At 35.9% G+C, this 18,407-nt stretch overlaps 1 protein-coding gene across 7 annotated transcripts in view; it reads left to right on the forward strand.

Moving 5' to 3' along the window:
* The window catches only part of TBC1D5 (TBC1 domain family member 5), a 307,439-nt gene that overhangs the window by 178,990 nt on the left and 110,042 nt on the right, over positions 1-18,407 (forward strand). For all 7 annotated transcript variants that reach the window (XM_072412436.1, XM_072412442.1, XM_072412441.1 and 4 more), the window contains 5 exons: positions 1,636-1,738; positions 7,499-7,587; positions 9,794-9,844; positions 10,548-10,617; positions 11,752-11,924. In XM_072412436.1, coding sequence (XP_072268537.1) covers positions 1,636-1,738; positions 7,499-7,587; positions 9,794-9,844; positions 10,548-10,617; positions 11,752-11,924 — 486 coding nt within the window. The remainder of the gene's footprint in view (positions 1-1,635; positions 1,739-7,498; positions 7,588-9,793; positions 9,845-10,547; positions 10,618-11,751; positions 11,925-18,407) is intronic.

The raw sequence follows: 18,407 nt of genomic DNA on the forward strand, positions 1-18,407 counted from the left end.
TAAGTATCAAATTACTTTTTTTTTTTTTAAATACAACATTATTATTGAAAACACTTACTATAATTCTTATTTCTAAGATGCACATGATATGTTCAGATCCCTCAGTAAAAGTGCCATTAGAATTGATAAGAGTTTTTGCATAACAGGGAATATTATTTCTTCTAAATGTTATAGTTTTTGGTAGGAGTTGATGAGAAGATTATGGTATCACTTATAGTTCAGAATAAAAGCAATCATTGTAATTAGCAACCTTTTGGCAAAACACATTCTTGTACCATAGACAGTCATAGAGCTGTATGCATTATTTTGTTTTTACAGGACCTCCCTGGCAATTAGTGTTTAACTTGGTAGAGGTTAATAAAACTGCATCTTGGCCTTAAACAGCCCTCAGCTGCAGCACTGGAAAACCTTTTTTCTTTTTTTTCCTGTAAGCACTAGCACTTTTTTTAAAAATGTAAGCACTAGCACTAACAAACATAGGATGCCATTCACCTGTTTGCACCCAGTTACTTTAAAAAAAAAAAAAAAAAAGACCCCCTTCATGGCTATAAGAAAACTGATTATGCCAACCGTTGCTGTAAAATAAATCATTGTTTTTTTTAATTATTTATCTAAACTTACATTGTCTTCTAAGTGTGCATGGATGTAAAATAAGCTTTTTAAGCTTTGGGATTAGGTTTATGCCTAAACGAATAAGACGACATTTGCTGCCTTTTTACACAGTTTGTGACCAATCAAAATAGTCAAACATCTTTTTTCCCCCCAAAAGAACAGGGAAAGGTTTTTATGTTTATGTAATATTCTCATATATTTGTATTTTGATCTTAGAAAGAAAATGTACTTTTTGTACACATTTTTACTACAGTATATTCATGTACCCAGAGACTTCACTTAAGGCTTAAGCAAGGTTCACATTTGCAGTAAGTTTGAGATGCATTTACCTCTTCCACTACATGGTGGCATCTCCCTGCGGAAGCTCCATAGGGAATAAATGAGGGCAGCAGTGACCAGTACTGGTACTCCTCAGTGACCCAGCTGTACAATGTTCTTTTAGAGTTGTGGTGTGACTGTTCAAAAGGCAGGCAATGTGCCAGCTGTGGGGAGTACAAGGGATTGTGCAATTCAAAGGAAGATCTGAATTTACTCTTTGTGTCTTAACTATAAGTCTGTAGGTTTATCTTGATCTTTTATTGAAACCTTGTACATATTTACCAAGCAACTCTGTACTGATGCAGTACAGAAACCCTAAAATTAAAAATAAAACAAATTTTTTTTCCAGGATTAAATGTTTTCTTTGTACAGATGCTTCCTTTAGTTAGGACCAGTCACTGCAGCAGAAATACTGGTCTTCTGTCTGCCCACCTGTAAGTCTCTGCAGGCAGCCTGTAGTAGGTAACCTGTTGGGTTCCTTCCACAAGTTATGTGCAGCACAGTAATTATGTCTCTGCTATATTATTATTATCTTGATTTGCAAAGCTATTTAGTGCACTCAAAGTGAATTTTTATCCTTCGTGGTGAATATTAAATGTGTTAAAATAAAAGTTTTTGCACCCAGAGTCCAGCTTTAAGTTTTGCTTGCGTTTAGGTTTAGCCACTTACAGTTATCAATACTTTTTTTGAAAACTCATCTTCCAGCTTTCCAGAAATGCAGTTCTTCCAGCAGGAGAATGTAAGAAATATCCTTACTGATGTACTTTTCTGCTACGCCAGAGAAAATGAACATTTGCTTTATAAGCAGGTAAGATAAATATTATTCATATGCAGATGCAATATAATACAGTGTCTTATTGATTATTGCTGCACTGTGCGTTATATTTAATAGGAAACATCTTGTTTCTTTAATGTGGTCAGTAGGGATCAATAGGAAAAATAATGACTTGCATTTCTAGTCTTCAGGTTTTTTTTAGTTACAAATATTTGTTAAAGCTGAATTTCAACCATAATTATATATATATTCTGATGAAAGTGTATCCTCTCCAGCCTTGGAGAGCTTTATGAAATCAGGCTATATATATATATATATATATATATATATATATATATATATATATATATATATATGAAAAAACAAAAAACTTGCACAGTTCCTCACCAGTCAGCTAACAAAGTGTGCTGTATTGGTTTCTCCAAAAACAGTTATTAAGATTTCTCCTGACTTCCTGCTACTGTGATACAAAGTCATCAGAAGAAGTGAGGAAAACCCCGCTAATAGGGTTGGAGCCAACCAAACCAAACCTGTCTGCCAACCAGAACCTGAGGTTCTGGGCCTGATTTAATAAAGCTCTCCAAGGCTGGAGAAGATACACTTTCATCAGTGAAGCTGTGTGATCCAGCAAACCTGTAATGAATGTGGTCCAGGATTGAAAACATTTGCTAACAAATAGCAAATTACCTGGAAATATATTCCAGGTTTGCTGAATCACCCACCTTCACTGTGGAAAGTGTATCCTCTTCAGCCTTGGAGAGTTTTTAAAAATCAGGCCCCCTGTCCCATCCCAATTGTATCCAAAATAATAAAACATGTTTTGTTAAGAGCTGCTTTAGGGTTAAAGAACCAGTATTCTCAAAACTATATTTTAGTTTTGCATGGCTGATGTATTTTAGACACTACAGAATTATTGTTTCACAGAATTCCAAATTAAAGATTTTACTGTCCCAACTTTTTTGGAAATGGGGTTTGCATGTGGAGGTTACTCTTCTCTATGTATGTACCACTGTTATGAGTTTTTGCATTATAATAAAAATATATGTATAAATATACACACACAAACACACACGTACATATATATAAAAGAGGACGGGCTCACCTGGTTTTGGCAGCAGTATACTATGCAAGACAAGGACACCCAAGATCATTCCAGTAGGTTTGCCCTTCACGTCTCTTCATTATTTAGCATGGCAGCAAACAAACAGTTTTCAGTGTGGAAGCACTTTGTGTGTTGCATAGCAATTTAAAAAAAAACAAAACATCTTCAAACTTGCCCTAATGGGTTCCCCAAAAATAATCAGGCAGCACTTGAACTTTTTTAATGACCTTTCAGCAGTCAGCCTTTTCACCCAACAGCAGTGTCTCAAAGCAGAAAAAAAGAGCCCTGAGCATCAGTAAACCCACATGTATAAAGGACTGTGGACAACTGAAACAAACGAAATGGAAGTTTTATCCCTCCCAAAGTTCTACAAAACTTTTAGGCTTTGGTACCCAGAGCATAAGTTAACAAGATTTTGAGAAAAAAAAAATGATCTCTCCACTTTTCCATATGTAGGTAAGAAACCTAGGTGACACATTCACAGCTTCCTCGATTTGGCCAGTCAGTGCCCTGTGAATGTTTAAATAAATGTTAAAGAAGTAACATGTTAAATCCCCAGTACATTAAAAAGCAAAGGCTGAAAGAAGAATTGTATTCCAATCCGTGTTAGAGAAGAGTCAACAGAACTTTGCTATATTTAACAGCCATCAAAGTTTTGGAGGATCCTAGGGAGCCTGCTAGAAGAGCCTCATTTTAACGTTAATGCCGTTTTTGTATTAGTTTTCGACAGAGAACATTGGGAGAAGACACTAAAGAACTTTCCAAAATCAAATTACGTTAACTAAGCAATAAACAAGTTAGAAAATGCATATTTTCTAGCTATGTTAACTGCGATGCAAAAGCGAATCGTTAAGCCAAATAAAAATTAATGGTGAGCAATTTTTTTTTATTTTCTATTTTTTTTTTCTTTTTATAAATTCACTTGGTCGTAATTATTCAACGGTGTCCATTCCCACAGCGTTAAGTGAATGCACCCCAGGCACGTCAAGCATTGAAGTGGGGAACCGATTATAATTTTAAACAAAGTCTGTCATTTACTGAACTAGAAAGTAATATTATTACTGGGTAAGAATTAAAACAGCTTAATTACCCCCTGCTTGGGTTTGATATCTCAAAGATGCCTTACAGAGAAATAACACCTTTCTGCATAAGGAATGAATATTTAAAGTCGATAACATTTAAAAGAAAAGAAAAACTTAAGTCTCCTCACAAGCTGTTAAAGCCATTATTTTGTAGTAGGTGACACCCCGTTTAACATAGACCATATTGTTAATAGTTATGGGGTTTTATTGAATTAATGAGACTCTTATCATGCAGTAGAGTGTCTTGCTGAGTTAATTGAAACTGCATAGATTACATAAATGGTATTAATGAACTTTGACTGCCTGATGCTCCAGCTTTAATAAAGACTGCTTGGTGGGCTAAATGAACACAGGCATATAAAGAACAGGTTCAATTTTGCGAGCCTACAGGCTGTTGACAAAAAGAAAACTTTACCTCTGCTTTCTTTTTTCTTTTGTTTTTGCTGCAGTCTTAACTCCTATAGTGGTAAAAAAAAACAGACACCTCATGCCTATGTTTATGTTTTTTTCTTTTTTAATATGTATTCTAATATACCTTTGCCACTTAATTAATGCTGATCTTACTGATAAGTAACAGGGATTACCATAATTAGGAAAAAAAACAGTGGTGTTGCTTGATGGTGGTTGTTGATTGGCTATCATCCTATGTAGGGTTTATGTTGTTTATGCTTCTAGGTATTCACTTAACTGTCAAAAAAGATCATATGCTTAATGATGCTGGGACAGGCTGGTTCAAGAGTTTAAAAGTGTGATTTTATTTAACAGTGCTAGTATCACATCAAGAGTAAATAGGTGCAACATGGAAACTTACCAGGAACCTGTTTTTAACAGTTTTTCTACAGCAATGAAGCATTAGTAGAGCATTGAAGGAGGGATAAACCCATAAAGAACAGGATACACATGTAATCTTCATTGCTGCCCTCTTATTGCACTATAAAGTCTTCAATGTCTTTGTAAAATATAGGAAGCTATAAGCTAATGGGGCCCAACAAGTTAAACACATGTGTTAATTATTATTTCACTTTATTTATATAGTGCCAACATATTACCCAGGGCTTTACAAGGTAAAGGTCACTAGCTGTCCCACAAAGGGGCTCACAATCTAATGTCCCTACCATAGTCATATATCTTTAATACAGCAATTATGAGGGGAGGGCAATTAACCTAACTGCATGAAAATAACCCAGTGATTTTTAACCAGGGTTTTTCCAGAGGGCACTAGGGGTTCTTTGAGCAGTGAGCAGTTTGGGCCTCCATTATTAGATTAAGTGACCAATGATTCAATGATCTTTTGAGATATCTCTAGGCTTGACATCTTTCCCAATGGCTTGCAATGTTACTGGCATTCTTCCCACTGACTACAATGCAAATGTACTGTGAGCTGTGAATATAGTCATTGTAGTAGGGGTTCCTTAAGAATGTGAAAGTTAATTCAATGGTTAAAAACATTGAGAAAAGCTGTGTAAACCTTTTCTGTTTACTATTTGGCCTTCATGACCCATTTAGATAATTTTTGGACCTAAACAGGGACTTTGCTCAAACGACTTTGCACAAAAAAACACAGACACAAGGCAAAAGACTAGCCGTTGCCTGCGGTCCCCATGCAGCTGATCTTTTCTCCTTTATTGAATTGTCATGGCTTGTTCTGTGCTGGGCCTCTGTGTGGATAAGGCCATATTGGTAGGAGGCATGTTTTTATTTCCTAATGTTTGAGCCTCTGGTAAAAGGAAGCAAAGTAGTGACATAACCAAGCCCTACTCCAAATGTCACTCCAAAAGTCCATGCCTCATGCTTCAGATATGCAGCTGTAAGGCACCCTCACATACCTAGAAGTTCACTTCTATCTTTTAAGAGGGATCTGGGCAAAATTACCATTTCTAGATGTTTCCTATAGAATATCAATTATTCACTGTGTAAAGCAGACCAAAAATGAAAAAACAAAAAAAAAAAACATCAGAAGGTAGTATTATTTGACAAAAGAGACATGCAGAGACACCTGGCTCCTTGTTTTAGCTCTAAACTGTATGATGCTTTTCGTCACATAGTTAAGAGCTCATCTCTGTGTGCGGCCGCTGGGGATAATATATCTTCTATGCATGCACAGGATTTGCATCATATAATCATCAAATAAATGGGGAGGATAGCCATCTTCACAGAAGTCCGCCATGGAGCAGGTGGTGAAGATGGGCGCCTTCCTTGCGTGCAGCTGTGCATACTTGCTGGTTTTGGCAGAAGCTGACCACCCACCAATTTATTTAGTTACACTTTAAGTTCAGGTCCACTTGTTGATTAATATGTAGCTGCTTTCAGGTGCATTTATGTATTTGCAAACATTGCCCTTGCAAATGTGGTGCAGTTCTTCCTCCAGAAGATGAAAAGCAACTGTGCAGCCTAAAGTGACTTATCAGGAACCGCACTGGGAACAACTGCAACCACATCCAGCTTGCAAACATGTGCACAAAATGGTTCCAAACTGTTCTCATTTAGTTGAATGGGAGAGTTTGGGAGCAAAGTAAAGCCTGCGGTATAATGCTGCAATCAACAGCAAGTCTGAAATGGCTCTTAGATGTGTGTAGGTGCAGCCAGTACCATAAACATTAATATCTAGAATGGAAGACATGAAGGAAACTAAGAGCAGAAACAAAATCAATCAGACATCTTTCTTAGGGGATATTTGCAGATCCTTAATCCCATAACTTGGGCCACCTTTAAATATCACTGCTTACAAATGAGTAGTCATTTATATCAATGTGTTTAGAGCTAAAAGAGATGTGCAGCTAAAACTCATAGACTGCTATTAAGCTCTTGCTGGTGTGAAGTGATAATTTATAAATAGCTTAATAAAGAAAACTGGTTTAATTTTTTATAATTACTTTTCATCTAAAGATTTTTGCAAAGCAAATTATATATTGATTTCAAAACAGCTGAATTTGCATATATTTAAAGTTTAGACATATAAATATATAATGCTGCTTTCTATTAGAGTATTGAGCTGAAAGTGATATCCACACAATAGGCTGAGTCTTTATATATTTATTTTACCTATTTGGCTACTTTTCCAAAATGAAAAGTTGTGCCGTTTTAACAAAATAAACCCTTTGTAACAATGAATCCTAAAATGACATAACCTTTATTGTATATACCTTTTGTTCACTCTTGTAAAAGGCTCCAGGGGAAGTCAAGAGCATTGACAGGAAAACATATTGCTTTGCAGTGCTCAACCTAGAAGTTTTTTTAAGCCGGGTGGGAAGAAATTTTGGGTGGGTGCCAGCCCCTGTATTGTGACCAAACTCTTTGGTAAGCACCCAAAAACAGCCGGGTGGGTGCTGAAAAGTGCCGGGTGGTGCGCCCAGCTAAAAGTGCCTGGGGAGAACCCTGCTGTGTATCATTTTCTGGAGCCTGGCTAGAGGAAAGTAGTTGTGTTTTTTGGCCTTTGCTCTAAAACAGATGTATAAAGGACATTCTATGTCAGTAATGTTTTTTCTTGAAGATCCTCTGTCTAGGGATTTCTGCTCCAGTGTGACCTGGATGACCTCCTTTACAAGTCATGCAGTTGTCACTCATTAATTGTCTTTATGTAACCACCGCTTTCTGCATGTTTTTTTTTAGGGAATGCATGAATTGTTGGCACCTATATTGTTTATACTTCATTGTGATCATCAAGCATTCATGCACGCAAGTGAAGCTGCACAGCCCAGGTAAGATTGCATTCTAACTCCAAGTCCAACTCCAACCAAAATATATTGTTTAGTTTTGCATAGATAGGGAGGGCTTACAGTCTCTGCCAGTTTTTTTTGTCGTGTGTATTGGGAGATTTCACAACAGTTCCTGTAAGAATGTAAGAACAGAAAGTAATGGTAAGTTCCAACATTTTGGATACAGATTGAAACAGACAGTTCCTTTTTTAGGGAAAAGGTTATAACATCTGACAGTATTTTGATTGGTGCCTGTGATTTCCTTTTTCAATGACAACTTACTACTTAATTGTACAGCTGTCACAGGAAGTGGAGAAAACTTTCCCAAACTGTGTCACATGAAATAAAAGCACAAGAAATAAAAACAGGAGGAAAATGTTTGCCATCCACTCTACACTAACAAAAATAGCCATAGTTTGGCAGTAGCATACCTGTATATGCATGTAAAACATATTAACAATTTGATCTGATAATCATACATCGTAAAATAAAAAAAAATGGGGTTACTTTTAGAATCTTAGAACTTAGCTGTAGATATCACAATATTCACATATTCAATACCAAACCAGTTCATTTCTTGCTTTTTCCTGTGCTCATGCTCTGGGCACTGATGATCGCTCTTTGATGGGTTACATGATGTTGGCACCCAACCTTATTCCCAGCAAATGAGTGATGCCAGGGACTCTGTATGTGCCATTCAATTTGCAGAGTTTTTAGGCAGAAGGAGCTGGTAAAAGAAGTATGTTTAAAGTTAGATTCTGCCTTAAATAATGCTTATTTTAACTTTTGTTTGTCAAACTTTAATGTCACCATCTTTTTCTGGATGGTAGTTTTTTTTTTTTTGTAATAATGTCATGTTTATTTTATTTAATCATGAGAAATTTAACCGAAAACACCTTGCTCATTATCATAAGAACTAGTAATTTGTGTTTGGACCAGTTTTCGAGTTGAACTTTATTCAGTGTGCAGTACACATGGCTAAAATATTGCTGAGCTATTTTGTGTTCACCATTGCATGGAAATTATTCAAACATCTTCAGGTATCAGAAAGCCTGCCATAAATTTATGTTTTGTCAACAGCTATACATGGCTATCACACATTGTTTACACAGTGATAATAGGCATGCAAGTTATCAAAGGGATTGTGGAGAAAATATTATTAAAAACGATTTATTTTAAACTGGCCTGCCTGTGGATAGCATAACACCCATAAATGGTTAATATTCTCTCTCTGTGCCATTATATATTTTCATAATAATTCATAAGTTTATATTGTTATTTTTTTTCTTTTGGGAGTAGCATAGTTGACTGGATTCCTTCCTCTCAAGTTCTTTGCTTATCTGGCAGTAATAAATGCCAATGCTTAGGTACCACTGATTAATGTTACTTCATTTATTCTTCACTAATAACAAGAGGATTAATGATTGTCACATGTGCTTGGAGGAAAAAGCTGCTTTTTATTTCTTCTGTTCCAAAACAAGCAGCTGAAAAATAACTATTCTTTTGTAATATAGAAGATACTGGCATTTCTGAATTTTATCTGAAAAAGCTTATTAATATGTATATATCTGAACCAAAGATTTACTTTATGTGCAGGATTATAGAGGATGTTCATTTTTCCTTGTAGTACTGAAAAAAAGATAATGGGTATAGGGAAAGCACTTTTATATTGAGTCACTTATTTCGAAATATTAGAACAGATTTCACTCAGTATTTTCCTAATGAAGATGAGATGAACAGGAAACTGTTACCTGATTAGTACCTTTGCCCAAATACTTTGTTGCTGTGTGCTGAGAATGGCGGTGCCTGTACATGGTTTCACATGGTTTCACATGGTTTCTGCATATCACTGACTGTAGCTTACAATTAGGATGGCCATATGTAGTTGGAATTTTATCATTAGTTCTGTGAAACTCTGGGATTCATCCAAAGTTTTCTAAGAGTTGCTTTTGCCATTTCTGCTTCAGGGGACATTCTTATTACTGAACATTAAAATAAGGAACAATCTTCCCACTGACCAACAAGTTAATGTATTGTAAGTTTTAGAATAATCACTAGCGGGGGTTCCCTAAAACTTGAAGGCTGTTTCCAGGGTTCCTTCCAAAGGTTGAGAAAGTCTGGTTTAGATTACAAAATGTACCACTGTTTTAGATATGACCTTTTAGCCGCAGTATTTTTGTATTATATTTATATATTTTTTTTTCTTTAGTGAAGAAATGAAGGTACTGTTAAATCCTCATTACCTGGAACATGATGCCTAGTAAGTTTGAAAACATTCACACCTTTATTTCCTGCAGGTTCATCAGCAGTTAAAACATAATCAATTTTTCCTGAATATTCTTACTATATTGGTCACTTATGGTCCAGATCTTGGCAGTATAGTAAAGGAAAATAAAGTTATAACCTGTGATAGTTTTTTTGTTTTTGACTAATGAGACCTGCTAGGGGAATATGATCAAAAAAATTATTTTTCACTCGATGAACATGAAGCCATATTTATTTGCTTTACTTGCATGTTCATAAAGTATGTATAAGTATAAAAAAAACATGTTTTTGCAGGTTGTAGTATTGGTTGTTATTGGTGTTTTTCTGTAACACTGTTGGACTTTGTACTGCACAACAAATGAACATTAAGGGGCCATTCAAAATTACAGTGTTACTACACATTGCAATAACCAAATACAACAACACATAGGTGTCAATAAAGCTGTGTAGTACAGTGTTCTCCCCAGCGCCTTTTAGCTGGGTGCACCACCCAGCTTTTTTCAGTAACCAGTTTTTGGGTGTTAACTGAGGAGTTGGGTCACAGGGGCTGCTACCCACCTACAGTTTCTTCCCACCCGGATTAAAAAAAATTCTGCATCATTATTCATTATAATAACTTGTACTATAAATATTTGTACATAATCTCATCCAGAGCATGCCTAAATTTGCCTTTAGTAATCTAGATATTTTTGTTGTAGTGCCTTGTTTTCAAACCTGATGGGAAGTGCAGAGCCTTGGTTCTCCACATACGAGCATGATTCTCGTAAGGTAAGAAACAAACCTCCATCCGCTAAATGTCACATTTATATTTCAGCATAATTTTTATTTGCTTGCATTGATTTTTTTTCTTTCAAACTGCTTAATAGCAGCTTCGTACAGTTCAGTCTTTGTGGTAAACCACAAGCAGAAAAAAGTAGCCAATATAAATGTGAGGTTTTCTTAATACCATTTTTTGTCATCAAATGAACAAAGAGCAATTGAAAAACAAGCATACACACTCTACCTTGTAAATAAAAATTGCAATAATGTTGGTTTTACATACAACAAAACTGTGCACCAAAACATGAGCCTCTTATTGGAATAATCACTTCTACTACTTGCAGTGTTCATTACTATTTTACCTATTCATAACCATAAATAGCCCTAATTTTCTCCTTCCACCCTTCTGCCCTCAGGTTTTATTTTTCTGCCATTTTTTCTTTTCTTTTTTATATTCTTATTATTTACATAATTTTTCATTTTCATATTTTTTGTTTGTCATTTATTTTGTCAGAATTAACATTTAATAAACTATACGTTATTCTGCAATGTTTTGTACCAGAAACTTTTAAATTTGTAATGTTACATTTTATAGAATAGAATATATACTATTTATTTACAGTAAAACAACTTTTTTACGCTAACACTCATTAATATTTTTAGGAGAAACATTTTAAGAAGAAAAATGGTTTATACTCGAGCATTTGATTTTTAATTGAAAGTAACCTCTGCTTTGACTTTATTGTCATGTACCTGAATTTTGTGTAAATTATTTTACCTTAAAGTTACTTTTTTGCCAAAGCAGCTACTTCAAGTAAACACCTAAAAACAGTAAATATAAATTTCACAAACCAGCAATAATTAGTATTATAATTAATAATTACAAGCCCTTTCAATGTAAATCGTACGCTGCTCCTGCAGTTTCCCTGAACACTTATACAAATATAGGACCAGCACAGTGGACATCACAGTTATTCTCTTGGTATTCAGTACTGAAGTCAGCACTGTGCATCCTGATAAGGTGCCTAGATCCTAGATATCCTGACAAGGTGCCTAGAACGTCTCAGCCCAGATCTGGAGGTTGACCCCTGCCACAAACCCCAAGTCAAAATCAAACTCAAAATTTTTTTATTTGCATTTCAGGATAAAGATGCAATGATCTCAACCCCACCATTTGCAAGACCTCAGGACATTGGGCCTTCTATTGCTATTGTGGCAAAGGTCAACAATATTCAAGACCAGCTGCTAAAGAAACATGACATAGAACTTTATATGCACCTCAACAGACTGGAAATTGCCCCTCAGATTTATGGATTGTGAGTACATACAAAATGCATGCTGTGGTTGTACAAAACTGTTTTTATTTTTTTATTTTTTTGTTTTTTTTACCTGAATGTCTAAGTTAAAAAAAAAATCAATAGGTCTTAAAATGAACCTAACCCTAATATGCGTCCTGCTCTCTATACCAGTGGTTGATTGCTTTTCCCATACTTGCCTGTATGGCCAGGGGCTCTGTGGGGCAAAGGCACTGATTGGCTGCTCGGGAACAGACTACCAGTCCCTCTGTTAACAGTGATTGGTTGTCCAATATCAGTCCATTAAGATGCTCATGTCTCACTGGCAAATTTCACCAGCTTACTGGATATGACATGTGGGGTTATAACTGGCTGTCCTGATAATACTGATATGTCTTCTTTTTGAATGTTATTTATTACTAACTAAAAGGGCCCAAACCAGACAGGAACCACACAGTTAAGATATCCCTTAAGAATAGTGCCTGTTCCAATCTTTATATATGTGGTCATTACAATAATAATTATATTTTATGTTCTTTTATATTTGTAATAGTACATTACAGCATAATTGTTTTCTAAACAATAATTTCAAGATAACATAAATGAGCGTCTCGTAGGAGTCAAGTTCTGATGGGCCTAGGTAATGCCCCTCCTTGAATGCGAATTCTAATGATAAAATACAATACTTATACATTGTTCTGATGTGTGTCTGCTTGATAATTAGAAAACATTAGGAAATCATGCATCAGTGATTTCTAGTGAAATCTTTATGTCATGGTCTATACAAATCTCCTTACATAATAGTTGGTACATAGTTAATAACATACCACTGACATACTAAGTCTAAACAACGTCAATTCACAGCTGTTTCTCTAAGAACTGATTCTCAAGTAATGGTCATGTTTTAATGAACCTGACTTCAGTAGCATTGTAGCCTTTTTGGTATCCTGTATTGGCAGAATACTGAGAAGTATTCTGCTAGTAAGAAGAAAAATAATGGACTTACTAAATTTTACAACACAGGGCACTTTGGCTTTATTTTCAAGCTGATGTTATATAACGTATGCAAATACTAAGCTAGAACTCTAAGAAGAGTTGCATCTAACCCTGAAACCTAAAAAAATAAAAAAAATCAAGTTAAGATCGACCTGACCTTAAACAGTGAATATGTACTATGTTAAAGGGAACATCTAGAATGTTAATTGTTCCTTAGAAGTTCCTTGGAAAATATACTTCTTGTCTTCAGTTCCTCCTGAAACACTAGCAGAGTACCTTTTCTTCCTTCCTTGCGGGTTCTTCTTTCTATATCACCTGATCTCACAGAGTCATGCTCTTCTTCTTACACATGTACAATGGTCCCCCAACATTATCCAATCATTAGCCATGGTGGATTGATTAACAACCAATTAGGAATGACCTCAGTGCACCCCTATGAGCACAGCACGCTGCTGTTCTTCCTTTGTCCCTTTGTCATTGTTTCCCATGACAGATGAACAAATAAACATCTAATGCCCATCTGACATCTGTCTAGGGCTTAAGTTTAGGAACAGAAAATTGCTCTATGCTACAGGAAGAAAAAAAGGTAGTAAATATTAGGAAGCATTACACCTACACCTACATAGCATGCATGCATACAATTACTATTAAAAATCTATCTACTTCTTTAAAGCAGGGTCAAATAGGTAATACATTTGCTTGTGTATCTGATTTAGGGGTCTGATTTGCATATTATCTCCCATATTATCTTCTAAACTTTACAATCAGACAGTTTTGCCATTAGTAGCACAGAAAACTTTTCTGCAGAATTATGTATAGAGTCCTATTTTGTGATTGACTATTCATACACTAATAATAGGAAAATGTAAAGCAGGATGTTTGGCATGCCTCTAATAGTCATAGATATTCCGAATGTAAAACAATCCACCCTGCCCAAGGTATATGCCAGTATGATTTATTACTGGGTCCTCAGTGCTCCTTAATAGATTTTATTGGAAAGAATATTAAGTCTGCTATTAATGGTGTGGACCTAATGCAAATTATATAAGAGATTGCAGAAACCTTATGGAAGTTTTACATTCTGTTTCTCAGTAGGTCATATTGATATTCTACTTGCATTTGATTGATGTTGCAAGCCGGGATGCTCACATATTTTTGGTGAACATAATCTGTGCTATTCCTTAAGTCAGTGGAAATCACAGTGCCAATTAAAGTCAGTTGAATCTACAGGCACCATAAAAGTAATTCAAACTTTTTTCGCTTGGTTACTTTAGTTTTGCACCATTGTATAGAACTTTTTGAATCACAACTTTTTGGGCCCTCCCACAGCCACAATCTTTCTGAATTGTATAAAGAAACTCACAGTAGTGATAACCTCTTTCACTGTGTCGAAGAAAGGTATGTAATTAAAATGGAATGTTTTTATTCAAAAATGTCCATGTTAATGTGGGGGGCAAAGGAGAATGAGAAAGGCCAACATATAAGCAGATATAACTTTAGATTTAAAGAACCATGTAACCATACTAAGAAATGCTTGGTTTTTAATCTGTGAAATAATTGTTGGTCATTTTAAATTCACTTTCAATTTAAAAATCAAAATCGAAGGTATTCCAGGGCACAGCTTTTCCAGCAAATCAGCCAAATGCAATAGAGATAAAAGCCACGTTTACTTCAAGTCAGACGTTGGCACTGCTAGACCCCCAAAGTTAGTTAAGCCAGATTGGAATTCTTAGAAGAAGAACAGCACTTGAAGTTAGATGGCCCTGTGTACTGTGTGTGTGGGTCTGTGTAAAGATTTACATGGGTTTAATAACCAATTCCTCCTGCACCTATGTGAAAGTGCTCAGATCTGATGATCACAAAAAATCCTGGGAGAAAATGGTGGTGGTCACATTCCTCCCTATACCTACACATATGGTAGGTAGGTCCAAATGCACATGGATGCAGCAAGGGGACATAAATCTTCTGGCCATGCAGTTGCTTTTCTTTCTTTGGAGCAAAAACAACACTGCAAACACAAGGGCAATTTGTGAAAATTCATTACCCTGCAGTGTTGTTTCCTGCTTCTAGGTGCATAGCAGCAGTTGGCTATGCCCCTGGCAACAGCTTACTGTGCGGTTTTCAGCCACAAATTTGAAAGTGCCCTAAAGCCACGTAAACACATTCAATAATTGTTGTTGGAAAAGATCTTTCACAATCTTTTTCAATGACAAAAGACTGAACGAGCGCTGTACATGCTCTATGGGGAGGGTAAGGGGAGAACGACGGAGCAGCACACTGCTGCGCTCTCCCCCTTTACTTGTGTTACGATCAATTGCTGTTCGTCATTCATGGATCGGCCAGGACGGATCAATGAGTGACGTCAGGGGAGCGCTGTACACATGCCAGATTCTCGTCCAATACTAGCCCTGAGGCGAATATTGGACAAGAATCATCTGACGTGTGTACCTAGCCTAAAGCTATGTACACACGTTCAATTTTTCTCGCCCGGCTCAGGGCTTATATCGGGCGAGAATCTGGCGTGTGTACAGCCCGCGTCATTCATTATCCGTGGATCCGTCCTGGGGGATCCACGGGCGATGAACGTCAAGCAATACTAATGCAAGGGAAGGGGGAGAACGCGCAGCAGGGTGCCACTCTGTCGCTCTCCCCCTCCCCTCTCTATAGAGCAGCACGGTGCTGTATGTACAGCACTCGTTCACGCATTGTGCGGTTCTTGTCGTTGAAAAAGACCGTGAAAGATCCTTTCCAACTACAAGAATTGCACGTGTGTATGCGGCTTTAGGGAACTTTAGCTAGGTCGAACCTTGGTGGGTTGAGTCAGCACCCAGCTAAATATTTGTCTTTGGTCTCTGGGTCTACAAATGACCTATTAGTTCCAGATGGTTCGATTGGGATAGTGTTATTTCTTGTATTGTATTGAAATTTTGAAATTTTCCAGATAAATTAATGAAATAAATAACAAAGAAGGGGTTAACCTAAAATGATGTATTTGCTGTTACAGCTATTTTGAGTTGTTTTCCTAAGAAGTCAGCTCTCGGGCTTTTTTTTTACCTTTTTAATAAAATAAACAGTGGTTACCTGTAAGTACAATATGTATAGGATAGACACATTTTTTCCCTGGTATGCAAATAAACCTCATTTTAATTATAATCTCTTTGCTCTAGGCAGAGTGCACTCTACAATTTAAATAATTTACAAAATATGAACTTACAAAAAATACATGTAATTATCCAAAAAGAATAGTATATAATTCTGCACTAATTTGTGTATTTTACAGACTACTCCTGATTTAATGCTTCAATCAAATTAATAGCCAATCTTGAATTTGATTGGAATCAGCGATAGTTTACCATCTCTTGTTATATGACTCTGCTGTATGCCTGGAATGTACAATGAGTTATTAGAGAGAGTGCCTGATTTCTTTCTTTTAAATTAGAGGTTGCAGAAAATTTACTTTGGCCACATAAGCAAGTGTAGAGAAGCATCCCTTTCTTTTCGCTATTGATAATTACAATTCATAGAGATTTTTTTTTCACACACTGTTACATCTAACTGGTTTGGCAAAGCATTTCATAAAAATCAAGATATTTAGGAATGTTTTTGCTGTTCCATGGTTTACAAACTAGTATTTTTTTATTTTATTTTTTTATTTTTTGTAGTTATATTGTCATAAATATGATTCGTGCTATTACAAAGAGATGTATACAGTTTATCATCTACATCAAATGCTCCTGTAAAGACAGCACTAATGTTAGAAAAAAAACTATAAACTGCATTTATCAGAACACTCCATATATACATCAGTACAAGAGTAAAATAATGTGCTGTGTTGCAAAGTATATCAAACACTAAAACATGCTGAGTACCATTATATACTGAGATTATACAGGCATTTTTTATTCATGATCACAGGTGCATCACTTGTGTAAGGCGTGCAAGTGCAAAGCGCCACTGCATAAGTAGAGCGGATAGATGGTACTGGAACCTTGAAGCTTTTTTTATTGCCTAATGATGACGGTGTGTGTTGGGGAGAGAGAGGGGGTTATTGCGAATGATGTCTTTGATGAGTTTGCAACATCCATATACTAAAGGGATTCCGTATCAACCTTGGACTGCGACTGGAAAGAATGAAGCAATATACTATGTTTTTGTGGTCCAGATAAAGATTTATGCCTATATAAAATACAACAAGAACTGTACATATAGCCAACACTTTCCAGAGGCTAAGCTTGCCATCTTTGTCAGGGCCTAAAGTGTATTGGTAATGAATGGTTATTATCAGATCAAATGGTGAGGTTAGGCAAACGCGTATCTGTAGCTGGTTGTTGCAGCACTGGTAATGTTTGTAAAGGACAAATGTAACCATAAAAGCCATATATGTTAAAGGTGAAGCTGAATCTACTTTTATTGTATCTTCCCCGGTCCTCCGCTACCATAAACATACTAAGGCCATTTTTATTACAATTTTTATTTAATTAAGTATAACAAATATATATTAATAGCACAACTAATAGACAATTGAAAATATACAACCCCCGTCTGAAAATTAGGATTTTAATAAACCTTTCTGTTTTCATTTATACCTTATATTTTCGAACCAGTGACATCATCACTCCTTCTTTTTCCTTCTTTTTTCTTCCCAATGGCTTATGGAAGGGACCTTTAAGGTGTTGTACTTCTTGAGCTTCTTGAAACTTCTTGAGCTTCTTGAAAACACCCTTTCTCATGATGTTTCCTAATTATTCTGACATACTATCAGTATTTTGCAAGCATTACATCTATACGAGTTAAAAAAAAAGCTATTACTTCTTTAAAAAAATTCCATTGATCATCTGATTTTATTAATGAGCTTTGTTCTGAAGAATAATGCTTCCTGTGACCAGGCGACCTCCAGTCTGAATTGTTAGACAGCAAATAACTTTAATGTGTTTGAATATATTCTTTGGATCATGGCCTGAAAACGATTGACCTCAAATTTAATAATGATGTATCAGCCCCAGTAAAAGAATCATTGTCTGGCACTTTCCAGCAGTATAATTAGGAACTTAAAGAAAATTTCTGGACAAGTTAAAGGGTCAATCCACCCAAAATGGATATATATTATATATTTTTTTTTCTTGTATTTGTATTGATTCTGTAGATGTGATTACCTGATGTTCTTTATATGTCTGCCAGGTGTTCTAGTAGTCAAGTATTTGTGTAGGATTTGCCTAGTTCAAGCATTTGCTTCTCCTACATGGTTCCCACCCATGTTGGATTTTTCTTTTAGGTAATCAAGGAAGATTGGGGCTATCTGGGAAAACCAATTTTGTATGGGTTTTCCTATGTACACCAAAAACAATACATGCACACTTGTAAACATGGAAACCGTTGTAGATAGATAGGTTGATGACCCCAAGATGGCACTTTTTATGACACCAAGAGATAAATCAGGAGTTTAATTATAAGTAAGTATACACTGGATACACGGTGGCTTGGAGGTAAGTGTCTGGCTTTCGCAGCACT

This window comes from Pyxicephalus adspersus, chromosome 5, assembly GCF_032062135.1.
Source record: "Pyxicephalus adspersus chromosome 5, UCB_Pads_2.0, whole genome shotgun sequence".
Lineage (NCBI taxonomy): Eukaryota > Metazoa > Chordata > Amphibia > Anura > Pyxicephalidae > Pyxicephalus > Pyxicephalus adspersus.